The 26,421-nt window shown below is 38.2% G+C and overlaps 2 protein-coding genes across 4 annotated transcripts in view; one reads left to right on the top strand and one right to left on the bottom strand.

Moving 5' to 3' along the window:
- LOC110064830 (BTB/POZ domain-containing protein KCTD9-like) overlaps positions 1 to 26,421 on the top strand; it is a 47,812-nt gene that overhangs the window by 15,084 nt on the left and 6,307 nt on the right. The window contains exons 1-7 of one of the 2 annotated variants that reach the window (XM_089297026.1): positions 20,491 to 20,650; positions 21,317 to 21,441; positions 22,583 to 22,626; positions 23,582 to 23,644; positions 24,107 to 24,161; positions 24,982 to 25,037; positions 25,582 to 25,710. In XM_089297026.1, the coding sequence (XP_089153152.1) occupies positions 20,585 to 20,650; positions 21,317 to 21,441; positions 22,583 to 22,626; positions 23,582 to 23,644; positions 24,107 to 24,161; positions 24,982 to 25,037; positions 25,582 to 25,710 (538 nt within the window). In that variant the 5' untranslated portion in view covers positions 20,491 to 20,584. Of the gene's footprint in view, positions 1 to 20,490; positions 20,651 to 21,316; positions 21,442 to 22,582; positions 22,627 to 23,581; positions 23,645 to 24,106; positions 24,162 to 24,981; positions 25,038 to 25,581; positions 25,711 to 26,421 lie in introns of those variants that run through there. The other variant, XM_089297082.1, reaches the window with a different exon arrangement.
- On the bottom strand, positions 886 to 20,432 carry LOC110064840 (xaa-Pro aminopeptidase 1-like). Of its 2 annotated transcripts, XM_089296596.1 has the most exons (25): positions 20,332 to 20,432; positions 19,679 to 19,809; positions 18,858 to 18,921; positions 18,394 to 18,498; positions 18,066 to 18,106; positions 16,999 to 17,050; positions 16,504 to 16,526; positions 15,655 to 15,781; positions 14,017 to 14,112; positions 12,924 to 13,005; positions 11,657 to 11,813; positions 10,445 to 10,489; positions 9,523 to 9,609; positions 8,460 to 8,510; positions 8,238 to 8,296; positions 6,530 to 6,607; positions 5,998 to 6,069; positions 5,463 to 5,523; positions 5,035 to 5,104; positions 4,378 to 4,482; positions 3,821 to 3,892; positions 2,807 to 2,883; positions 2,582 to 2,629; positions 1,670 to 1,720; positions 886 to 1,147 (listed from the first exon to the last, which is right to left on the bottom strand). In XM_089296596.1, the coding sequence occupies exons 2-25, from the start codon at positions 19,790 to 19,792 to the stop codon at positions 1,028 to 1,030; spliced, it is 1,857 nt and encodes a 618-aa protein (XP_089152722.1). In that variant the 5' UTR covers positions 19,793 to 19,809; positions 20,332 to 20,432; the 3' UTR covers positions 886 to 1,027. The 2 variants fall into 2 exon arrangements, with proteins under 2 accessions (XP_089152722.1, XP_089152789.1); XM_089296663.1 differs by lacking the exons at positions 18,066 to 18,106; positions 18,858 to 18,921; positions 19,679 to 19,809; positions 20,332 to 20,432.

Below are 26,421 nucleotides of genomic sequence, written 5' to 3'. Positions count from 1 at the left end.
TTACAAGACGCATGCAGCACAAGCCCACCTAGTTTTGTAAGACACACCCTCCTGCTGCCCCTCCCCCTCCCCACCCCTACACGAAGATGAACAGAATGCTCGACTTGAGTTGCATTGTTTAAAGTATTAACTTAAAGAACTAATGCCAAACTGTCAACAACTGACACCTTTTCTTTCTTTCTCTCTCTTTTTTGTTTGTTTGTTTGTTTGTTTGTTTGTTTGTTTTTGTTTCTCTATTGAGAGAAAAGTGACAACAGATCAAAACTGACTGCTAAATGTCTCGTCCCTCGACAGAGAAAATCTCCGGGGTACACCCATATATGGGCATCGTAGATATGTGTGATGCCAAATAATATAACTTTAATATGATGTATCCAAAGGTTTAATGTTTTAAATTTATTTTAAGGTACTTATTCTTTTAACAGATGCAACTTCTTGCTGCCATTCACGTCTGAAATAGGGTGAGAAAATTACTCTTCTTTTCATGAAATAGGTAAGAGTTAACCCCACCTTCACTATTTCGCTGGCTCAAGTACTCTGCGTATGCTCTATCCGAACACTGAATGTTTTGGTATTGTCTTCAGCGTTTGTCATTTTCGTTCCCAGTGCTACTCGTTTTATGTCATTTTGTTGACCACGTGACCAAACGAAACGGAGACTCTGGAGACGAGAATGCGTTTTGGAGTGAACAACTAAAACGATTTGAAACGAGTGGGTGGATGGAAAACGTTCGACGCGTTTTCGATGCAAAGACGCCGATTGATCTTTCACAGCCTTAGCGTGCGTACAGAAAAGTGCTTACGAAAAGGAGAGTGTTCTTGCGCGCAAAAAAGGCCTTCTCTCCACAAATTACTCAGGGTTAACAAACGTTAATGACGTAAACTGTTTCATTTTTTTGATTTTTCATTATTTCAAAGGAATTTAATCAGTCGCAAGACATACAAAGCATTCGTAAAACACGTTCCTATTTCTTTTCGATAACAAAAATTCTCCTGGGTAGCGAAGGTCACTTTAGCAGCTCATCATTTCAACCAAGAGGAATCGTCTCCTTCAGAAGCCAGTTGAGAGCGCTTGTGCGACCCTGTTCTCTTAAAGCCGATCCAACTTTCTCCGCACATAACCCGTGGTACCAGTTAAGCCACTCGACCTACAAAAAAAGTGAAACTTTGTAAGAGTTTCGTTCTTATTGTGGTTGTCGTTAAACCAAACAGAAACCTGATCTGTTCTGTTCTGTTCTCTGCTTCTCTTTGCTTCCGAATAGAAAACATTTCTATTGGAAGTAAAGGAGGCAAATAATATGACCAGTTGGCTATTTACAAGCGTGACCGAGCAGTTCAAATTGGAGCTACAGTAAAACATATCCAGGTAGTGGTCAGCACGGAACTCGAACCCGGGACCGCGAAATTGCGAGTCCAATGCGCTGACCACTCGGCCACGCTGCCTCCCCATAAAAATCATAACAATTATCAGAATAAGGAAAAGTAACCTCGAGCAAACTGGTCGGCGACAACTGGTGAGATATTCACAAGGAGTGGTCTGATTATCACAATGGGAAATATACGTAATTCAAATCAACTTAATTTTTAAACATCTAAACGAAATACATATTTAGTGCAGCAAGTGTCACTGTACTAACGATAAGACGACCAAAATTAACAGCTCAACACACCTCTTCAGACGTTAACATGGAAGGTAGAAGAAGCTTCGTTTGGATTGGAAACTACAAAACATAAGGAAGGCATTATGTTTAATACCCATGACTTAAACTTACTTCAAGAGTAAAATTAGAATTGTAACATTCGTCATAGGAAACAAAACAAAACGAACTTCTCTTGATCTGAAGTCAGCGGAGCCAGCAAACACTGATTCCAAAGAAGGTAATAAATGAGTAACACAGAATGCTGGCAAAGCGAGAAGCGAGAACAAGCGAGACAAATTCTCTTCCTCTCACTTTTTTTCCTCTTTCCAATCCACGGACTAAGACACAGATTGACTACTATTGGTAGGCTAATCAACAATTATTTCATGACTAGAGCCCGCGTTGGTGGACACGGGGTAATAAATGAAAAACAAGGCAAGTTTGTTATAATCATCTTGTATTCAACAAAAGCGAATCGAGTAACTGTTTTGTTAAAGATACTACTCTTGTTTTGTTACATTCTTCAATCGACTGGTTGACGTGGACATTTCAGTTTCATCTAGACGAAGTGATGACAAAAAAGGCGGGACCATTTGACGCAGTTGTTGTCTTTTAGGGTTGAATAAACCATGTCAGGAAAGCGAGCGAGGGGCAGCTTTCTTCCGAAACCTCATCTGAAGCCTGGTCTAAAGCTTCTTAAGTCGTCTATATTCTGGAAAATTGGGACAAACGAGAAACGTTTACTGAAAGATCCGAAAACATATCCTTGCCGATTGTAAATAGCCATAGTCAGCAACGGTCAAGAACGCTCATTATCAAAAGCTGTATCTTTTTCTGAGCAAAGTATTCAATTCTTTAACCATTCCTTGACCCTGAAAATAAGATCTCTGGTATAAACTACATTGCTTAACCGTGGAAACAATTTTGTTGAAAAACGCTTACCAGAGTAATCGGTTCAAAACCCAAGTAGCCTCTGTCCTTAAAGTTGTTCTGTGAATTGAACAAGGCGTAAGAATATGAAACAATCAAACTTAAATCAACATAAGAAACGTTTTAACATGCGAAAGTCCTTCTTTATGATCAGCTTTAACTGAAAATCTACTCCGTTTATTAACTGACAAAGATGACTAAATATTACATTAAAAAATATGAAGGTCAATTTTTCACCTCAAGTTCGACAGGTTTTACAAGTAACACATTTTCGATACGGATTCCGAATGCGCCGTCTTCATAGTAACCAGGCTCTAAAACAAACAAATGAACAAACGAATTGTTAAAATGTCTTAATAACAACCCCTAACATTGATTATCTTCCTTAATGTGTTAACGGTTAGTTCTCATGCTGCAGTTACTGAAGCCAAAATTATAAAAAAAAAGAAAAAATCGGGAACAACACTTACTCCACAAAATCAACGCTACTTGTCTTCAAACTGATAGTTTAAAAGCTAATTATAAGAAGTCAAAAATGCACCAAAATTTCGGCTGCGTCTATCCTGCATGGGGTGAAATCAAAATCTCTTACAATTAGTCCATATCAAAATTTTTGCCCCTTGCTCGCGAGTCAGCAGTTTTTTATTTCTAATTCTTAGTTACATTACGTCTATCATTCTCTTCTCATCTGTGTTAAAAGTTTCCTAAGAACTAATATACAAATTTGTTCCGCGCTTTATCTTCACTGACTTGTCTCGACTTTGAAATACGTAATCCCATACGTAATCAAGCAAAAGAGGACCTCAAGAAACACTTCCGGTTGCACCCGCCTTACGCTCGGACAAATATCACAACCGAAATAGCGGTTAGTTTACATTAGACCTATGTGATGTTGTTCTATTGCATGGTAACTGTTGTTATTTTCAATTTTTTTCTTAATTTAGCATGCAGTTATCGCCTCACATTGCTAACGGCCGCTATTTGACATGGCATACGACAGATTGGTTCACTGCCGTCACTGACAGAAGTCACACTGAACTTCACTGCACTAATGTTAGCTCATACGTCGAGTTTCTCCCTACCGTATCAATACTTAATCAAGCAAACATGTGATGAGAATCAAGAAATCCATCGACTAAGAGACATCGTCATCATGTACCACCAAGCAAACTCTCAAAACAAAGGTTAAAATAATTATGTGCCAATAAGTTTGGAGATTTGACAGTTTGACCTCGGAAATATAACACTCACCGTCAGTAACCATCATGCCAGCTTCTAAAGGAGCCTCGTTCTCTACTCCCCGGGGGCCAATCCTCTGAGGACCTTAAAAAAAAAAATGCAATAACCAAAACCAAGGCTGTCGCCCTGGCCAGTCACAAAGGACACCAACAATCCAGTGAACCAATCACCACTTGCAAACATACGAGGGCGCAAAGCGCGGGAAAACGTCTCTGAGCGAGTCACGGCAGGTTTTAGCTTTACTTCTGATTGGCTGAAAAGTGGCGCGAGTTTTTAAACCAATCACTAAGCTTGTAAATGCAAAACGTTCCAAAGCGAATGCATACAACTTTTGCACTCCAAAAGTCGAAACCGTTCCGAGAAAGAAACTTCTTCGTCACTCGTCGAAAGGTGTCTTTTGGCAGGTTAGTTGTCCTTTGATGGGCTCTCATGGGAGCAGAAGAAAGTTAGAAATCGCAATTTAAAAAGCCAATTCAAAAATCAACATTCCGTTATGCTTTCTTGTACGCTCTCACGCTTTCACACCACCCACGCACGCACGCCCGCACGCACGCCCGCACGCAACGTACCTTCATGTACATTTAAAAACGAACCAATCCCATGTCCTGTCCCATGCAAGTAGTCCAGTCCAACATCCCATAACGCCATGCGAGCTAGAGTGTCCAATCTGTGACCTGCAATAAGTAAAGCACGACACTATTTATCCAACGAGTCCGAAGAGGTTTAAAACAGGGCAAACAAGATTGTCTTGTAGACATATCAACTTCACGTCTGCTGGCATGAAGGTCAGAGATCGATGCTTCCCCCAGTATCTGGAATAAAACCCTAATTAGTCAAAGAAGTTAAGCGATTTCTTGTAGGAAATCAGAGTTTCATCAATATCCTTAGCGATGAAATGAACAAGTTAGTAACGTGAAGTATTGAGGTAGTAAAGCTGCAACTGGTTGAAAGAAATACTAAATAGTAAATTGTCACAGACTAAAAAGGAGTACAGTTTTCAGAATCTGTGAATCAGTATCAGGTAACAATGAACCTGGTGTTTCGCAAGATCAAATAATTCCCCTCCCACGCTTCCAAGCTCAATTAAGCCCCTACTCTGTTACCTAAACTCAGTCCTCCCCTTTCCCCTCCCCCTTCCCCTTCCCCCTTCCACCTACCCCCTCCGCCCTGTAGGTGTTTCTCTGATCGAAAGGTAAACATTCATGACATCATATTTGCGTTGTTACCTGTAGTCTTGTTGGGGAAGACGGCTCTCGCAAGCGCAATATGCCCCTTTAACACGCGAGTAAAGCATTCCTATAACAGAAAGAGAAGACGTTTCCCAGAGATTATTATGTCATAGGCATCAATGTCGGTTCCTTTGTGAAAATGTATCAGATGTTATTTAAAGAAACTGTTGCCAAAATGGACGATGCTTTCGATTCGACCTTCCTATTACGTTTTCAGTGCCACTGGAGCCGAAAAGGTAGAAAAATATTCCAGTCTACGGTATCATTGTAGTATGCTCTACAATCAATTTTGTCACTATACGAGAGCGACAAAGCGCAGTTAACCACAGGCGTTTTTTCGCACGTCCATACATGTAATTAAGCAATACATGTTAAGGAGTAATTCAGTTCCAAATTAGTCACCAGTCCATCTACTAAAAACTCACCCGTTCCCATTTTGAAGGAGCACCAAAATGCCACGTGCGAGTCACATCAGTTGTACCATCCCTAGATAACAAAAGGTATACTGTGTAAAAATGCCATGTAAATCACAAAGTCCGGAGAATCCCGATAATTGAACTCTAACTGGCTAAGGGTGGAAAGTTCTTAGCATGGAATTGAGGCTCCAGTATGGAAGCGAGGCACGTGCTTACCCTTAGCATTACAAATTGAATAATAATACGCTCTTTCTGTAGGCATCAAAAGTCGCCGTCAATATGAAGCCAATATCAAGCTCAATTTTCTCGAAAAACAAGTCACTATTGTGATTGCCGGAGTCTTTCTCCGGAATCAGTATCAGATCTTGCCAGGCATGAAAACTTTATTCCACGCAATAAAATGGATAAAACCTTTTCTGACAATGGGGCCGAGATCGAACGAACGACGAAGTAGCTTTTCGCTTATTTTTGTAATTAATTTAAACCCTCGTTTACATATTAGTGTATTTTCACGTAAGAACGGCACAAACAAAAGCATATTTACTTAAACTGTGCTCCAGAGTCGCACAAGTACAGCTCTTCATTGGAAATCACACGATCGGTTTCCTCGGCTGGTCTGTGGAACAACGCATAGAAGTCCTTTATTCTAATTCATTATATATAACAAGTAGATTCCATGTTGTCGTACTTCTGTTCAGTAATAGATCACAGAGGACGTCAAAATGTGGTAAGAAGATCAAGGACATACTCGGCTATCGCCTCGCGTGCCACTGTTTTATACTTACCACGTATTGACGTCATCTGTGATCTATAACTGAACAGACGTACGGCAACATGGAATCTATTTCTGAAATATATCATTTACATGTCGGTCAGCCGGTTAGTCCATCAGTCAGTAAATGCAATCGCGAGTTCATCACATTAGAACTCCTGCTCTTGAACGGGATACACTTTCTTGGCAGTATGCATGTTTAAACTGAGTTTTATTTCTTCGCACAGTGATCCTTGAAGTTAAAATGCAGATCTGCTTTGAAACATAGCTGCTGCTCTTTAGCAGTTCAGGTCGAGTTACGTACCTGTAATGAATGACTGCCCCATTAGGGCCCACACCCGAGATGGTCTCAAAACTCAGGCTTATGAAGTTCTCTTGTTCCCTAAAATAAAGACAGGCAATTAAAAAAAAAATGATCTTTATAATTATAAGAACACGCTTGGTAAAACTTGAGGAGAAGCACAACTTACAATGACATCATAAAACGTCCACTTGTAGTATAAGACAGTACAATTGCTGGTGCTTGGACCGTTTTCAAAGTTTCACCTGAACATCAAATTAGTGATTTTTTATTCAGCTCATTCATATAATTATTAAGTAATTTTACATCTAGAAATGGCACAAAAAAAAAAAAAACATTTTATTTAATTTATATTAAAATTAAGCTCGAGCTGGAGGGCTAAATTAACCTGTTGCTTTTCTTGATAGCTCCTCTTACAAAAAAAAAAGTTCTATATTGGCAGCAGAAGAATAAAAGGACAACAAGGAAGGAGAAATAAATTACAGCATGTAATATAAAATCATGTTTAGCGTAGAGGAAAATTACTTCGTTTCTTGTTCTGACTGTAGATAACGTTTTATTTGTTTCGAAAATGCAAACACAGCTGGAGGGTCTTATAGCTTTCCAAATATCGATTGCCAAGCAAAGAATCGATTGGTTACCTACATTAGTTCAAACTCTAGACTTACACAGATTTTGTTTAGCGCTATATCACTTGAGTTGTACCAATGAATGTTACTAGTATATTGAAACATGTTGTCAAATAGTTTGGACAAAAGGCCTATACAATACCACGAATGTAAGTCAAAGCATCAACATTCTTCTGATTGACCGCCATTCATTTGTTTTAGTTACGTTAGTTCTACGAACCAGATAATAAATCAAGCCTTGATTTGAACCCCAAGCTGAGAAAAACCCTAGAAGATAACTTCTCCGCTACGTGCTTGCCTATGGACTGAAGTAATATCTCCATTCAACTGTTTGAACATGTATTGCTCCTGTACTCGTAGATGACTAAATCGCTTACGATTTGAAATCTGTTTAAGCTACAGAGATGAGGTTTTCAACTATCATCTACATTTTGACGGCTTTGCAAACAAGTCTACGCGACGTATACATACATACTATATCCGCCCCAGTTAGGCTTTTCAGAATAAAGGTACAAAATATATATATATATAAACAAATAAAAATGACTAAAAAGGTCTATAAAAGAAATACATCAGTGTGATGAAAACCTTAGAAATTTGGAGATTTAGTGTTTTCTCAAACAACGTTAGAAGTCCTTTAGTGAAGGTTTCAACTTGAGCGCAGAGTTTTATAGAGGAATGTTCTTCGTCCGGTTGTAAAGAAGAATCTGTAAACTCTGCGAGTTTATTGTGCGTTTGGTAATGGGCATATCTAGAAAATAAGGCGTCCAGCGCACACCCAGTCGTACATTTAAAAGTCATTATTGCCAGATGGTGGTGGAGATACAGTCTCACTGGTAACCACTCTAGATCTCTATACGGACTGACTCACTTTGAGTGTCCTGTTTTGTTTTGTTTCTTTGCTCTTTTTTAGAGGTGTATGAGACGGAAGCCAACAAAAGTTCATACTGGCGGGTGTCTCCGAACCAATCAAAGAGGCCGTGTGTATCTCGTTTTTATCGGTGTTCAGAAAATAGTCGTAAAAAATTATAACAACTCTTTTATTACACTGTGTAACATAGCAAGTCCTTTACCTGTCTTACCTTCTTAATCCTTCAAGCTTTGCTGCACCCGTAACTTCAGTAAGCTCATCCTTTGGAACCTACGCAATAGCAAAATCAGAATCAAGGATCTGTTTACTAAACAGCGTTCGATAATCTGGGAAACTTCCTTGTTGCTGTTATTGTTGTTCGGTGTTGTTGTTCAAAGTTGTTGTTCAGTGTTGTTATTGTTGTTGTTGTTGTTGTTCAGTGTTGTTTGCTTACCTCTTGCTCCAGCCAGGAGAAATATTCACATAAGGCAACTGCGTCTCTTATCTACAGATAGAGAAAATGGATGAAACCAGAGTATGAAGTACTCCAAGCCAACACACCCTTATACTATAATGTTACAGCTAAACTAGCCTAAAGGAAAAAATTTCCCAGTCTAACAGTTATTGCAATGGCATCACTAAGCCCTGACTCCTTGACATTTTAGTATTTAATTTAAGTCCTGATGTTTTACCCGTGTAACAAACAAACAAAACAAACAAACAATCAAACAAACAAATACATAAATACATAAATAAATACATAAATAAATACCTGAATAAATAAATAAATAAATACATAAATAAATACATAAATTAAATAAATAAATAATTAAACAAACAAACAAATAAATAAATAAATAAATATAATCTACTGACGGTTTTGGAATTTATCACAGTATCTAGCGACTTGGTTGCTACAAGTTCTTGTAGTGCCTTCTTAAGCAGCTCACTATTTTACATTTAGAAATTAGCTATGAGCTCAACATTTCTGTGGGGTTATAGTTGATGAGGCCGAAGGCAATTGTTTGAGTAGAATTCTAAATAAGTCTCAACAATTGTAACTACTTTTATTAACAACGATTTCCAAATCGCGCGGACTGAACACGGGGTCACCGATCATTTGAGAGAGTAAACTGCGGGTAAATTTCACGTAACCAGAACTGAGCAGTTTACTTGTTTGTATTTCTTCCTCAACGCGCGCACTCGATGCATGACGTGGCGACACAGTGCGACTGGCATGAATTACGGCGAACGTCCTTAAAGTCGAGCACAGTAAGTCATTCTATTGGTCTTGTCAGTTATGTTTCTAAATCTTCCAAAGATACTTCGGGAAAGCGAGAAAACATCGCTATTTTATAGAAAACCTCCAGCCACTGCATTTTAATGGTTATATAGTGCACGATAACTCGGCCAATCAGATTGCAGCATTTGAATAAGTGTGCAAGAAAAATTATATTAAACATGCTATTGTACTAATGTACACCTTACTAACTTAGTATCAGCATTTATGCACTCACATGAGCTTGTTTCATGCCCTCAATTTCCACTGAGTTCTTGACTGCTTTGCTGCGAGCCAGTGGTGACGGATCAGAGATGAGATGAGTCTGTAGCAAAAAAGGAAAAAAATTAAAAAGCAAGATATATAAATATCATTTTAGGGAAATATATCGTACCTGGACTGTGAGGGTCAAATGAATTCGTTGAATACCTAGGTGCAATGAACGTTTACCAAGAGTAAGGCAAACCAACAATGGTTGCTGTTGATTTTTAAGGCACACACATGAACACTGTAAAAGATTCACATCTAAAGAAATTGCAAGAGGTCACTCTAAACTCGAGATCTACGGTTAAGCCAAGTCTTTCGGTTTCTTAGGCAAGGACACGTTTTAAAAGGGACACAGTGTCCTGGCTGATTATCCAAAGTTCTCTTTCGTAAATTTGAGTACCAAATTGCGAATGCCACCATGTATAGAAATAAGCTGCCTGGAAAAAAAGATTCTTCAGACCAACACAGAACATGTATTTTGGACAAGTACTGGAACAGTTAAATTTGATTTCGAAACGAGATGTTAAGAAATAAAGATTGCCATTCTTGCGCAAATCTGAATCTTTCGGCACTGATTATATTTTACTCCTTCGCTGACATTTCTTTATTTTCAGCACCTTTCTAATCTTCCTTCTTTCTGTTTATAGCAAGTTCCCAGCCATACTGGTCATTACAACATAGTTTATCAGCCATAGCATGATCTCTATCCACCCAAGAACAAATCAGTACCGGGAAATGTTTGAACACATTGCAAATACATAGCAGCACTTATTGAAGTCAATTCAAGGTACAAAGACTATGTTACAAGGACAACTCGGAAACATAGTCAGAAAAAGGAAGGTTAGATAACAGAATATTCCAGATTTCATTAGACAACAAATCCATAACCTTACCTTGGGAACAAGTCTTACTAGTGCTACACTGGAAGACGAACTAATCTAAAGAAAAAACAACAACAACAATGAGTAAAAGAGCGACTACCTAATGGCACAGTGGAAGGATACTTGAAATTAATAGCCGCAAAGAACGATTACAACAACATACATTATACTTTTAAAATGTTTTCAGTGGGAAGCATTAAAATGACACTGGTAATCAGGAGTTTTTCTTCAGCCTTCCAGCAGAATAACCAACCAAGTGCAAGATTCCCTAAAGGCCCCCTCCACACTACGTCAGATGTATTTGAAAACACAGCTTTATTTTTTATGGTTAGGTCTACCGTCCTCACTAATCCGTCACGAAAACGGAGCTTTTCGAAAACGCTTTTTACAATAACTGTCTAATTTCTCGCGCGCTGATTGGCTCATTTTTATCATCAATAAGAGTACAGACGGATAAAATTATAATTTATGCAAGCTTTCAAGATCAACTTTCAGCTGTCAAACTGTCAACTTTTTAACAATGAGATTTTATGGACTTTTTTAAGAAGCCAATCAAAAAGCGAGAAAAGCTATTGGCATTGTTCGCGTCATTTTGAATAAAATTCACTTATCTTTGTTTACAGCAAGTTTACAGCGTCTTTTCCCCTCATTTATTCCCGGCATTTGACCATTTTGGGGTCGTTATTGTAAAAAACAAATTGACATCAGTTTTTTATGCGTCTGTCTTCTTATTGATGATAAACTTCGTCATAACATTGTCAAAGTTTTCTGCAGAACCACTCGCCTGCGGCTCGTGGTTCCACAGCCACTTTGACAATGTTATGAAACAATTTATCATCAATAAGAGGACAGACGCATAAAAAACTGATGTCAATTTGTTAACTTCAAACCGGAAGAATTTGAAAACGACGGCTTTTCGTTTTCGTGTGGACGGAAAACATTTGGGAAACAAAAAATGACCGGTGACCAAATCAAATTCCCCCGGCGTAATGTGGACAGAAAACATTTGATGCATTTTCAGAGAGAAACTTTCGTTTTCAAATTCCTCCGATGTAGATTGGACGGAAAACATTTGATGCGTTTTCAGAGTGAAACTTCCGTTTTTAAATTCCTCCGGCGCAGTGTGGACAGTGAAACTTCCTTTTTTCAAATTCCTTCGGCGTAGCGTGGACGGGGCAAAGACTTTTCCATCACCCTATCACAAATGCAGATGAACAGTCATACCCAAATCCTTGTTCCATTGTTAGCAGCTTCCTTGACAGCGTCCCATATTCCCTCATACGGACACACAGTCACTTTAGTCTCACTGTTGTCATTAGTACTGTCCAAGCCAAGGTGACTGGACACTGCTTTGTCAAGTTTAGCTACATCAATAAACAAGCTGAAAGCAGGAAGGGGGGGGGGGGGGGGGTAAAGATGGTATTGCAAAGTTAGAGTGGAATCGGGTATACATTACTTACAAAAAAGTTTTGGACCTTTTATTTTGGACATTTAATTTTTGGACACTTTTCATCTCGTTTTGGGCAAATTTCAAACAAACATTTCGGACAACTTGCTGAAACATAGCTAGAGTAAGTTTACGCCTACAGAGTATGAACTGGACTGAAAAGTCTGTGAAATAATAGTTTTACTGCACCTTCAAGGTTTTACAGATACACCAACGAGAAAATAACACAAAATTCTATCAAGCCGCTCCGTATCTAAAGCAGCGTCTCATCTAGAGCTCGAACCACAAAGTGATTAAAAAGATCGAGCAAAGCCTAATCAGAGTTCTGGCTCTATCATGTATATTGGCCTTGAATACCGTGTAATGGTGCTGCCCAAGAAATTACGTCCTTGAAAGTTTTAAACTGTACTGTAAATATTTTGGAAGCTTAAAAATTTCGGACAGTTTTTCCGAAATTAACATCGTCCGAAAGGTTTTGGTACCTGAAGATATTGCATTTAATCAGGGGCACTTCATGGAAAACCATGATCTAACGCTGGGGTGTCAAACGTTGCGCGATTCGTCGTTGCGCAGAAGAGTTACCTAATTTTTTGAGCCTAAAGTAGAACACATTTGACATCGTCTCATGGAGATGTCAGAATGCTACAATAAATACGTATAGGAGAACTTTCAAACTAGGAGTTACTTTCTCTAGGAAAGCCCTTCATGGATTTTCGTTCACACTTACTAAAAACATTTTCCTGGCTCTATAAAAAGATACCAGCTATACGATATATTGAGTGTGAAAGTTCACCTTATGGTCTGCCAAACTTCAAGGGACTGACGACAAATCATGAATGAATCATGAATCGTCCAATGTAATCTTTGAAACCACTGCAAAAAGATCATGTTTTATTATGACGTTTTTGACCAGTTTTTAATAGAGTGGCAAAAGTAATCGGGCAATCACTTTGGTTCCGGTGTTATTCAGACCTACTGGCGTTTATCGTCAGTTCCTGTAGTGATCCAAAAATGCTTAACAACAAAACATAGCACAGAACTTACGTCACTTCATCTAGTGTGATCAAAGCATAAGCAAAAAACACAGGATTGTAAACCACATCAGACCCTCTCAAGTTAAAAAGCCCTAACAACAAAAATAAGAGAAGGAAAGCTTCAGGTTTAAGATGTTCACTATTCAGCTCCTCCAAGACACTCATTCTTAAAGAAAATATTTCGCTTAGGGATAGGTCGATTATACGTAATATTTAATACTAACTTACAAGCCAAACAGAGTTTTTACGGTTTTGGGGTCTCAATAAAGTATAGATGTTAGTACCAAAGCAAAATCTTGGATTGCGACCTTTTTTGACCTTGAAAACAAGATTTAAATTGGTCGCTTGAACCATGCCCAGTAGAGTTGATCAAGCACGTGGAGATTGGTGTCTAATGATGTCCAATTGGCAAAAGTATATGAACAAAGAGTCTCTTGGAAAGAGTTCAATTCTAATTGACAATAACAGAAATACAAAATATTAGCTGTTGTAGATCAGTTTCTCCAAAATTCTAAGAAAACTGGTCATTTTATGTTGTTCTTAGTTCGAAAAGGACAGCTAAAAAATTATCAATGATGAAATGCAAAGTCAATGTTCTGCTCAACGCTCTTGCTGTCTCTCTCGTGATGGTCTGCCTACTAAGATCCCAAGTTTCTTTTCAGAATGAAAATGGCTTCATGAGATAAAATTTTCACAATAAGATCCATGGCAAAATGACCTCAAAATGACCTCATTGTTATGTACGACTTGACCTCAACTATAAGCCTGGTGGTTTCTAGAGGTCACCTCGCCATACATTGAAATATTTATAAATAATTAATAATTTTATATTGGGTAAAAAGGCAAATAAACAGAATCTTGAATCTTGAATGGAGTTCAGGACCACACTTGAACCTAGGCTCTTCTCCGCTTAAACAGTGGATCAACCTTACTGGGTGTGCTGAAGAAGGAAATGTATTAAATTGTTTGATTTCACTGGAGGTGGTGGTGGGGGGGACAGGAAAACCCCATGGATTCAATATTTTTCGACAGGACTCGTGCAAAGGTAAAACCCCTGTAGGAGATATAGACACTTAAGACATATATATTATTAGATTCCTTACATGCAACTTCATCAAGGGCTGTAACCACCAAAGCATCAGCTTTCTTTTTGGTCAGTGTTCCACGTACTTCTTTGACTTTTTCATGCCAGTTTTTACCTATTGTAAACAGAAGTGATGAGCATAAAAAAATCCAGCAACTAATAAGGAAGCATTAATGGTAGTGACCAGTACTGAGAACTTCCTAGCAGAGTGCAATACAAATGGCAGAGAGAACACTGGTCAACAGCTGGAATTACAGGGTAATATGTTTTCACTGAGGAGCCTAAGCAATGAGGATGACGCCTTGTAAAAAATGAATTTATATTTTACAAGCGAAATTCGAGATTTTCTAGGTCTGTTTGGTACGCCAATGGCTCTATAAACGTGCTTAAGCTAAATATGCAATGACGGCGTTCAATTCCAAATGGAAAGACGAAAAATTAGCTGTCGTCGTTTACATTTTGTAGACGACGCAGAACTTGGTCATTTCACGTTGTTGTTTTGCAGAGGACGGCAAAGAAATGTACAAAGATCTATAACGCACGTGCATATGCAGCTATTGTTTTGCTCATTAAACCTTTTGTTTAGTGACATTCTCGTTGCCTCTACTACAATCAACACATTGCCCAAAAGACTTCATACACTAGATTAAGGCTATCAGACTCAACTTCCTTTGCACATTGCTAGTAGTTCAACAGGCCAATGCAAACTCTGGTTTACACATAGTCATACTCAGCCTTTTCAATATCTTCCTCACAGTCCCAGGTACCACATCACAGTATTTTCTTTGCACGTTGTCCCAAGCAATTTATACACCCATTTGATTTACACACTGCCGAGTTGGAACAAGGGTAACATGTAAGAGGCAAGTGCCTTGTCTTGGACACACAGGCTCAAATCTGGACTTCTTAATCTAAAGTGCTTTCACTATTATTTGTACTGATCATATGCCCAAGGATAGAGGTACATGTAATCTACAGTAAGGAGGAATTTGTGTACCAAGGTAGTGTTGTACCTCTCTACAACAGCCACCTTGGGGATAGAGGAAAGTAGCCATTGCAGAGAGGTGGCCGCTATGGGAAGGTACAGGTAGGAGTATAATATGATACCTGTCTTTTTAACTGGCCATTGTCAAGAAGTTATTTTGGCAGTTGGGATGTGCTTTATTGGCCGTTGCCATTGTGGAGAGGTGGTCGTTGTAGAGAAGTTAAAACAAGAGTAAATATACAGGATTGTATAGACTGTTTGCTGGGACAAACTAATGTGGCTTTTGCAGAGAGGTGGCCGTTGTACAGAGGTGGCCCTTGTCCACTTATGTCCAGGATTGAAGGCAAGTATTGTTTAATTATTACTTCATATTTGGCAGGGTTATTTGACATTATCAGTTTACTTCATATTTGACAGAATTGTGTGTGTGTGTTTTGGTGACTTTTTCTCAATGACACTTTGTGATGCTTATCATAAGGAATTTGAATCTCATTAACGTTCAATCCTGGACATATTTGCCCTTGTAGAGAGGCGACCATTGTAGAAAGATGGCTGTTGTTAAGAGGAGGCCACAATAGAGAGGTGACCCTTGCACAGAGGTGACTGTTATAGAGAAGTGGTCGTTAGTAGAAGTACACCTTACTGTACTTTGTTTTTGACAGCAGCACTAACCAGTAAAAGAAATGTCCATCACCATGAGCCCTGCCATGGGTGGGTCAGGTCGACTGTGATCTTCCCAAACAAGATCAACCAAATTCTTCTCTGTGAACACCAGAGATAACCCTGCTGATAGCAGCACCTATATGTCACATAGAATGCAAAAAAAAAGATTTATCATTCATAAAATTTATTCTGTTGGTGAGAATAATTTATTTCAGGATTGTTGTAGTATCATTTGATGATACAACAATCCTGAAATAAATTATTCCAACAGAATAGTGCTAATCAAAAAAAATTATTAATAATTAATTATAATATATTTTCCTAACATTTACTTACATGTATACTACTAACATGTAATGTGGAAATCAATGCAAGATTAGCATAGATTTTACGGTTAATGTACTCCAGGTCCAGATGTAGAGCTAGGGGTGTCTAAGCTTTGAACCTACAATCATGGACAAAAGCAGTTGAGACACTCCCCAAAAAAGACCTGTTTCGTTGAACACGTCCAATTTTCGCCCTGCGGCCCCTCCCCCCTTTTCAATGTTGTAACCACCTGACAGTGTCCACGGGGTGTATTTCAACATTGAAAAGGGGGAGAGGGGGGGTTGGCTATCAACAAAAAAGATGCTTTTTTGAAATTACGGAAGGACGCTAATAGAAAGTGTTTGTTTTGCTCAAATGTGTCAACACTTTTGTCCATGAATGTAGCTAGGTACCTTCATTCTCCATATCTCACAGTAACTCTCTTGCCAACAATAATCACTGGCAAGAGTAATAATCATTGTTGAGCAATTATTGCTCAGCAATGATTATTACTGAATTTTTGACGAAACAGTGAAAATAATTAAAGCTTACCTGAGACATTTTGGACCACTTCCCTGGAAAAAACAAAAAAAACAACAAAAAGAATAAATAAATCACCAGTAGACTACATGTAACTTAAGGGCAATGCATGATTCTAGTATCTAGCTTATAAAATGCCAATGACATGGGCAAAAGAGTCATACAGTGTCATGCAATGTTGCTGTTTACATAGTCATGTAAGTTAGTTGCATAGTTAACAGGTTATCTTGGAGCTTTCATGCTCTGAAATTTAAATTTGGAAAACCAGTTACTACTCTCCTAGACAGTTAGTGAAGTAAAAAGATCAGACATTCAAGACTGGACAAATTAAGCTTTCAAATTCTTGAAATTATAGTAAAATATTGCACATACAGCTAACTTAAGGTACACGAAAGGTTGACTGTCACCAACTCCAACAGAGATTTTGAGCATAAACCACATAGGCATTGAGTGTGGTAACTTTACCGAGTTATTGTATGACAGGTGTACATGTAGCCAAGATCTTACCATGAGTAATGAGCCATGGGTCAATCCCAACCTTTGATCCAGTCGGTAACTCCTGTGACAATTTAAAAAGACTTGATATTCAATATACTATGTTTTACTGTACACCAACACCATGCTCAAAAATATAGCGCTTAGCCCTTAAGCACTGAAATAATAACTTACAATTATATAATTATAACTGCTACATGTAATTTGCACGAGTCTCTAAGCCAATACCATCACAACTAAACTGAAGAATCACTTTCAACAGACCAGACTTATAACATCATAACTTAACTTAACTTAATTTATTTCTTTAGTAATTTCATTGGGAGTGTCCACAATTAGTTGGCCTCCCGGCTGACTAGAAGTTTTAGACACTTAAATAAAGTTTATTGATTGATTGATTGATTGATCATCGATTGACTACAAATTATTCACTTGACTCTGAAGATGACTTCCGCTCAGGTTGTTGAAACGTCACTAGCCAACCACAGTTCTTTTCAGAACTACCCTCACCTACATGTAGACAATCACACAAGACAAACTACTAATAACTGCTAATTCCATTTAAAAAAATTGATCAAAAGCACATTTACAAAAACAAAATCATTTAAATCTTAATGACGAGTTAGAAAACAAAAAATATATTAGCCTAATCTGTAGAACAACAATATTATTTTATCCTTTCATTATTCATTTATTCATTCCTTTTCAATCACTATTCATTCATACATGTAACTCTTTCAAAAGTTAATCAATAATAAAATTAACTAAAGGTGAAAGAAGTACTTGTAAACATCATGAATGAAAAGCAAGACTAAAAATTGCATTTTCAATAATTTAATTATAATAAAACTTATAAATCTACTGTAGTGGAATTCTCTTCTCTCTGAATGTCTTTTGGCTTGTCAAGTGCACTAATTAAGTCTAATCATGAGGCCACTGCACCTCCACAAAAGGTATAAATTATATTTTTGTTCTTTTCCTTGTATTTTCTGCTTAAGTTGACCATAAAAAATATATAACTCCAGATAATTAAGAGTATATTTGAGATTAAGTAGTTACTGTAGTGAATTTATTAGTACCTGAATAAGCCAGTCTTCCTGAGAGAGAGTGTCAGGTAACCCTGCAATGGCACATGTATGACTATCACATTAAAAAAGACATAGTCATGACATACAGTCATGTACAGCTAGCCACAAACTGATATTAATAGTATACACTATGTCAGTGTATATGTTAAAATGGTAATAATAATTATTATAATAACTTTATTTGAGTGTCTAGTCTTCTAGCTAGCCTTAAACTTACTAATCGGGGACACTGTTAAAATTAAAATATAATATAAGTATAAAAACGATTCCTGTTTCCTAGTTTGGTCCATACTGTTTGTCAAATTGGGACAAAACATACCATCCCTCATCAAAGTCCAATTTGAATCCAATTGTTTCTCAGCCTGCAGATGATACCGTCCATCTGTCCATAGCGCTGCCTTGGTTTCTGTGACAATTGCAGTACCTATGTGTATATTAAGTAATTCCAAAATTAGCGTGTGAACAGCACACTGCTATGGCAATCAGAATGGGACATAATGATTGATGAAATGGACTCCCCATTGAGTGATCTTGGATCCCAGACTTCATTAGACAGGTGAGTCTTCTGCTGTGGTGTTCATAAAGAAACTCAATTCTTGTAGAGCCTCTCTAAGGGTAGATCCAAAGGGTTGGGAGTGTAGAGTGAAAGAGAAGGGGACTTGGGAATCTGTTGATATCTAGTTGCAGTTGTTGTCTGCGGTTGTTGTGAGTTATTTTTGTAAGGTTGTTCTTATTTTTGTTTGAATAGTTGTTTTTAGTTTCATTTTTTTACAAATCATATACCTGCTGAGCCATTGAAGCCAGAGATAAATTCTCTTCTTAGGTCACACGAGGCAAGATATTCATTCTGCAAAATAATAGTTACATGTATTATTAATGATTATAATTATAATAAACTATACGATACATGTAGCTGTGGTAAACTCTATATTTTGTGAATTCAAACTTCAATAATAGCAGCACACAGGAAGGTTATTACCTATATGACTGAGAAAAATATTTCAACGTGATTGTTAGAGACCTAGACATTAAATGCAAGGAGCTAATGCAAAGAAATATTAATTACAGCCAAATAATCCTCTACAATAACACCCAATGCATTGTCTACCTATGATACTACATAATATTTAGTTTTGTGGGAATGAATACAGTGGCAGATCCAGACCTTGAGCCAAGGGACAGGGGGCAGTTTGTTTTGCTTGCCCTGCCGGCTTCCTCCTTCCAAATCCCTTCTGGGGAGGGGAGGGGGGTATGGATATTTTCTTGAACTGCACATTTTCCAAAATGAGCAGTACCAGAAAATATCTATACCCCTCCCCCCACCCAACAGAAGGGATTGGAATTTCCTGGGGAGTGGGGAGGTTCTCTAAGACCAAAAAATTTAAAGAAATGTATCAAGTTTAATTGGAATTTCCAGAGGGGTGGAGGGGTGGGGGGGTCTTGGAAAAAATCCTTTCCATGGGGGAGGTATGGATGTTTTCTGGAACCACACAATGGTGAAGAAATCAGCGCGAGTTTCATTTGAGATTTTCAAACCAAAATCTTTTCAAGGTTAACTTATTGCAAAAACACATTGCATAATTAATCAAGTGTGATTAGTTAACCTGATGTGCATCTCCAGAAGGGATAATGTAAGCTTGAATTGCTTCAGCCAGTTGATGTTTACTTCTCATTAATGACCTGAGTTGACGCAACAGATGTCCTGTAGGTTTTGCCATAATTCCAGCAAAATGATCTACACAAAAATTAAGTGTAACAAAACAGGAAGTACACAATGTAATACATGAGGTTGAAGTATTAAATAAATTAATCTGATATGAATGATTTTTTTCCTACATATGCACTGTCAATGCCAGAATGCAGTGGCTAGAGCTATACTCGCCTACCACATGGGGTTGTACATGTATGACCTGTTTTCTTAAAGACAAATAAACTTTATAGGCTTGAATTCACATTCATACTTTGTTAATTCAATTCTTCCAGAAAGACTCTGTCTGAAGCCAAGGTGGAGCTAGAGCAGCTAACGTGTGTTTGGAATTAATCAACGCGAGTACATTTTATAGACCAGTGTTTTTGAACAAAAGCAAATTTAACTCTTTCACCAAGACGAATCGTTAATGTTTAAAATAAAGTTAGCCTCTAAGACATTCGACGCAAATTTGATCACAGAGATAAATTTGCGGGCGATCGTTAGCATATCACCTGCCTGCTCTATACACGTCAGCTTACAATAAAATTTTGGGATATTAGGACTTACCAGCAAAGATTTACGAGGTGGTCCTGGTTTAAGGCTATTTTGGTTTCATTTCAAAGGTTTTCTGCATTTTTCGCTAAAAAAGCGCAGGCCAAAAATGTGTAGCAATCTGAGAGGGACTGGAGACTGGACCCCAGGAATGCTCGTTAGCTACGAACATGCGCCTGTCTATTTTCTTGCTTCGCAAACATTCTACCGACATTATGTTCTTAGTTTGTGATGGAATCTCTTAACGACTTCGTTCAACCAATGAAATATGCCCCAGTATGTTCAAAAGAGGGTGATGGTGTTTGCCAAGGGACGTGCGCCTGTGGTAGGGAAGGTACGATTTTGATTTTTTTTTTTTTAGTTATTTAATACACAGTTGGCGGCGAAGGAGAGTTCGAAAGCGCGTTGAAAACGTGGACCTCGGCACGAAGTTCTAAATCTCGAAAACGATGAGCCTAGACTTAGAGACAAAGTCTCCAGAACTCCAAAGCAAAGCATTCCCAAAACTCGAAAATGAAGCGTCGCTTTTGAGTTCTGAGGGCTTCTTTGTTTTAATTATAGCCGAACAGTCTCTTTCTTTTTCTCTCCTCATTAATTTCTTTCCCTTGTTTGCATAATCTTAAATCTATCCCGCGTTCGGAGGATGTCACGAAACAGAAACCGACTACTCATAGTTTTGTTATAGGTCTTCTTTTCCGATGTATATCTCATAAATTCAGCACGATTCATTTTCCTGACCTGTGCCTTATAATTTTAGGTGTATGTGAATGTACTGTGAATGCACATGAATTGAAGGCTTTCATACAAAAAGGGCGTATGTAGCATTTTGGGCTGATTTTTAGTTTTTGCAGGATTGAGCTAATTTTTGGCAGACTGACTTGTTTTGACATGAAAAGCGTCATTGCATAACTGTTTTTGTTGATTTTTTTTGTTTTCAACAAAAACAGTAACCATTTGTTACCCTCAATTCATAAAATTCTAATTAATTTTCCCACTGAAGGTGATTGCTGTCCCTGGTACACTTAAGGACCTGCTTCTTGCAGCTCAGTGCAAGCTTGGTCTTCATAGAGCAGTTGCAGTTTACACTAAAAATGGAGGCTTAATAGATGATGTTGATTTGATCAGGTATAGCTCATTCTATACGTAAATCGCATGGTATACATGTAGTAATACATCTCTCGTTAGGAAATAAAATGGAAGGTATGGTGACCTAGTACACTTATCTCCAGAACGAGCAGTCCATGTTCAAGTCCTGGCTGGAGACGTTGTATTGTGTTCTTGGGCAAGACACTTTACTCTCACAATACCTCTCTTCACCCAGGTGTATAAATTGATATCGGTGAACTTAGTGATGGGGGTAACCTTGAGATGGACTAGCATCCCATCCAAGGAGGAGAAGAAATACCATTGCTCCTAGTTGCTTAATGCTACAGTAACGGGGATAAGCTCCAGCCTGCTGGGCCACATTGTTTAAAAATCCCAACTATAAGGAGGCAGAACAGTTGCTGAGTTATAAGCTGTAACCAAGGTGTTGAACACGGGACCATCAAGAAACAAATCCAACCAGTGGCAAGTTGAGGGAGTGGGGGGCGGGGGGGGGGGGGGGGGGAGTATTGAACCTGTGATCTCTAAAATTACAAGTCAAACCAGCACCCTAAACTGACCTGGCCATACATCCTGCCCCCTAAAACATTAAAGTAATATCCATGAAACATTAAAAAAGTATAAAAATAATAATGGTGTTATTAGGTTACTGTGGCCAAAAGGGGAGTTTGTTGGGCACTACTGCTAGGGTCAAAAAGGCCTGAAAGTTCAAAGCACTCAACTCCTGACTAGTTTTTGCCACATAAAGTGACTTGGAGTATTGCTATTCCCGCACCCAGATAGAATGTTAAATTACCACAGGTAACCCTTGATAGTTTGGCCGAACATTTGACTGTGAATCGAAATGGCGGCTATTTTCGAGATTTTGTCAAGGTTCAGAAAATCATGGATTTATTAACCAAATCCAAAATTTTTGGACAGCAGTATTTCACAAATAATATTTTTTGTGTAGATTTGTTTTAGTCCACCCTCTATGAGGTCCTAATAGTTTACACTGTATGTTATCCTAAGTCAGAACAATGTAAGTGATCCAAGTCTATACTGAAGGTGATCTTTAACCATTAGGTTACCACAGTTTTTCCTCATTGTATCACTGAGAGTAGTTGACAGAAGTTACGTTTTCTTATACATGTAAGTAGTAATCAGTTTATTTATTTTTCAGAGATGATGAAGTCCTTTTTGTTTCTTCAGAAAATCCTGCAGTGGGTAGGAAAATTTTTCCTGATTTCTATTTTGACTTGATGTTGTTGTGTCTTTAGAAGAAACTGGCAGCTTTAAGTCAACACAACTTAAGATTTTAAAACTGCTTGACTGAGCTGTACATGGTAACAGTGCTTAAAATCCTGCCACATTCTAGCATTAGATAAAAAGTTAGTAATGCAATATCCTTTTACAGTAAATATATGTATGACAAGATTTATTAAATAAAATAATGTACTTGTTATCCCCCGGCATGATATCGTACAAAATGAAGTCCTCCTTACATGTACTTTGAGACCTGTACATGAAAATGAACATTTCAATGTGCTGGTAACCATCAGTTTTGCCAACTACTGTAAATACTTTTCTGTCTATCTCACAATGGTGTTCCTGTATGCTGCCTGACCAATAACATATCCATCTCTGGCCTTTTGTGCCCACTATTTTTGTCACCCAGAGTGCCTGCTACTACAAAACATTTGGACAGGGCAACATGCCTGTAGACAGTATGTGAACATGTAGTAACACCTTGTAGATAGTAAATCCATATTTCCAGTGGCAGATCTCGGGGAGGGCCCCCCCCCCCCCCCCTATTTTGGGTAGAAAAAAAAAAAAAAAAGAAAGAAATGACAGAGGGAAGAAAAGCCAGCAGGGCAAGCAAAACAACTTCCTCCCCCCTCCCCCCCCCCCCCCTTAGCTCAAGCTCTGGATCCGCCACTGACTACTGTCAGTGGTAGTGTTGTCTCTAGGGATATTAATAGTTCCCCTCAAATATGAGTTGTCATCTTGTCCTAAGCCACACCATTTTCAAAGTGCATACAATAATGTGTTTTGACATATTCTAATGGGTCACTGAGCTATTGAGCTACTGTTTCCTAAACTGTGCTTTAATATTAGATCTACAGGTAGACTTTACAAAAAATACTTAATCCTTTGTATAATTGTTATTTCAATTCACCAGTGCCATTTCCTTTTGAAAACAGTCCAGCCAATGGTGTGAGCGACAATATTAGCGAAATGAAATGTAAGTAGCATGTTGGAAGTGTCAACAATTTATGCAGAAATGTAATAAGAGTGAATGATTGAAGGAATTTACAGCATGGTGTTAAAAACAGCTCAGACAAGTAACTTAGAAAACATCAGACGATACATTTAGCAAAATCTTATTAAGCTGTCACAAATTGATACATGCACATGATGACAATATTTTATTAATTCTGAATGTAAATTACCACTGACATGTATAAATTTACATTTTCATGAAACCTGAAATTTAGACTTGTCTTCAGCCAATGTGGTGATGATGTGGATTTCCACTGTACTACGGAATTTTCTAAACTGTAAAATCATTAGCCAAGGGGAACTTATTCTTAAAGAATTTTCTGTAGCCTTCTTTCAATAAAGTGCTGTTTTATAATTACATGTATAGTTGTTAATATTACATGTAACAGTTTCATTTCATTTTTATTATCCTCACTCTTTTTAGCATTTACTGACTGGGTGACACTAAACGTAGGTGGCACAATGTTCACAACAACAAGGTATGGATTCTCTTGACTATTACAGTCAAACCAAGTGAAGCATAGCCCTCAAGAATACATTTATTTATAATATTGATTAATGTTTGAATATTGAACCTGCTAGTCATTTCAAGAATGCAATATTGCAAATTGATTCTTTGAATATGATTTGAACCTGCTGGTCATTCCAAGAATATGGCTAACGGGTTCTGACTTCAATATTCAAATAATCAATTCATTATTGGAATCTTGAAAATTATGACTATCAGGTTCAAATATTTAAATAATCCATTCAGCAAAGTGTAATGTTGGGTAAGCTTCACTTGGTTTGACTGCAACATCATGAACAGTCTGAGTTATGGACTTGGTTTGGGACAGGGTAACTGTGCTAGATTCTGGATTGAGCTGTCCAGATTTGAGCCCTGGCCAAGGCCACCGCCTTGTGTTCTTGGAATTGGACAAAAAGCTTTATTCTTAAAGTGGCCCCCTTCACCCAGGTGTGTGAATGGGTAGTGGCAAATACTGGGGGGTAACTCTGGGATGGATTAGCATCCCATCCAGGGGGGAGTAGAAATACTCCTAGTTGCTGTTAGTAGTTCCTTAATGCCTCAGAAACATGGATGAGTTGTGATACATAATATTATGGTATACTGAGCCACTTGAGCTTGACTCTGTCGGTGATTTGACAATGTACTAATTCTCTGTCATCCAAGCACAAATTGAATGTGTGCTTTCTACCAGCATGTGCTCAGTGCTCAGCAATTTAAGTGTAGTTTTCTCTGTGTAATGTTATTTTTTACTTTACCTGTCTTTTATAATCTGAGTGTTCTGTTTGTTTTAGATCAACACTGATGAATGAGCCAAACAGTATGTTATCTAGAATGTTTTCTCCAGCAGGTCAGTCCAATAGCAATTTTTCTTAACCAATCAATTATGTAAATGTACAAAAATAGTGCTTGCCTCAGTTTTGCCTAGTTTTGGCACATGAGCTCCTCACAGCAAATTAGGAGACAAATAAGGGATACAATGCATGTTTTGTTTTGTGGCAGCCATTTTGTATTTTCAATATGTGGCAGCCATCTCATGTGAGGTCTTGGACAGCCTAGCCTCCTACACAGAAGCTCTTTGGGCTCATCATGCAATCTTCCTCGCCCAAAGCACATCTGCATTTGAGGCTAGGGACAGCCAAGGGAATTGGGAAATTTTCAGGATATTCAACCATGTACCGAGAGTTCCGAGTAGTTTCTAGACATTTCTCAGTTCGTGAGACTTCACTCTAGATGGCCACCTATGTCTGACAACTCAAAATGGCCGGCACGGCGCAAAAGGTAATGTTATTATTGATTTGTCTCAATTCTAATTTGATGCAGTGGGCCCCTGTGTTTTTGGTAGTTGGAAGACAATTGTGATAATATGAGGATGTTTTTTATTCACTGGGTAGACTCATGGAGCAATATAACAGATCCTCAAGGAGCTGTTCTCATCGACAGAAGCCCAGTCTATTTTGAACCAATCCTCAATTACTTACGCCATGGACAGCTTATATTGGACAAGGGCGTCAACCCACAAGGTAAAGGTGTGCAAATGCAAACGGCTCACCTTCCCAAGTTTCATTTTATATTAGAGTCTAAAATCGTTCAAGCCTAACTCCCGTGTTCTTAAACAGGGTTCTTGGCTCCCTTTGCGTGTCTCGGTGTCTCACTATTCCTTTCAGAGGTACAAAGGTTCATTTTTTGACACACGAAAGTAAAGTTTAAATTTTCAGCGTATGAGAGCGCTCTAATACATGGCTGTCACAAGAAGGCATTGTTCAACGAAACATTCGAAACATGTTTCCTTTTTTTTTTTTTTTCTTGAGGTAATCTTAGGTTTGTTTTGCTTTTGTTTTTGTTGTTGCTATTGTTGTTGTTGTTGTTGTTGTTGTTGTTGTTGTTGTTTTTTCACAATTATTGTTTTCCCAAGGCCCTGTCCAAACTATACCGGAGAAATTTGAAAACGTATTACTAATCCTTTTTCTACGGTCAGACCTACCGTCCACACCAATCCGTCACGAAAACGGAGCCTTTCAAAAATGCTCTTCAAACCGGGTGAAAACGGCGGCTTTGCCTTCTAGTGTAGGCGGAAAACATTTTGAAAACGGAACTTTTCTAATACGATGACGTCACGACAACCATGTGATCTCCCTGACCGAGTTTTCCTCAAACAAACTCCAAAATGACCGGTGATTGTTGCGTCTTCAAATTTCTCCCGTAGTGTGGACGGGGCCGTATTCTCATTTTCT

Source organism: Orbicella faveolata, unplaced genomic scaffold, assembly GCF_042242905.1.
Source record: "Orbicella faveolata isolate gen_17 unplaced genomic scaffold, um_ofav_v1 contig_1, whole genome shotgun sequence".
Lineage (NCBI taxonomy): Eukaryota > Metazoa > Cnidaria > Anthozoa > Scleractinia > Merulinidae > Orbicella > Orbicella faveolata.
This window is presented reverse-complemented; position numbering and strand designations above follow the sequence as displayed.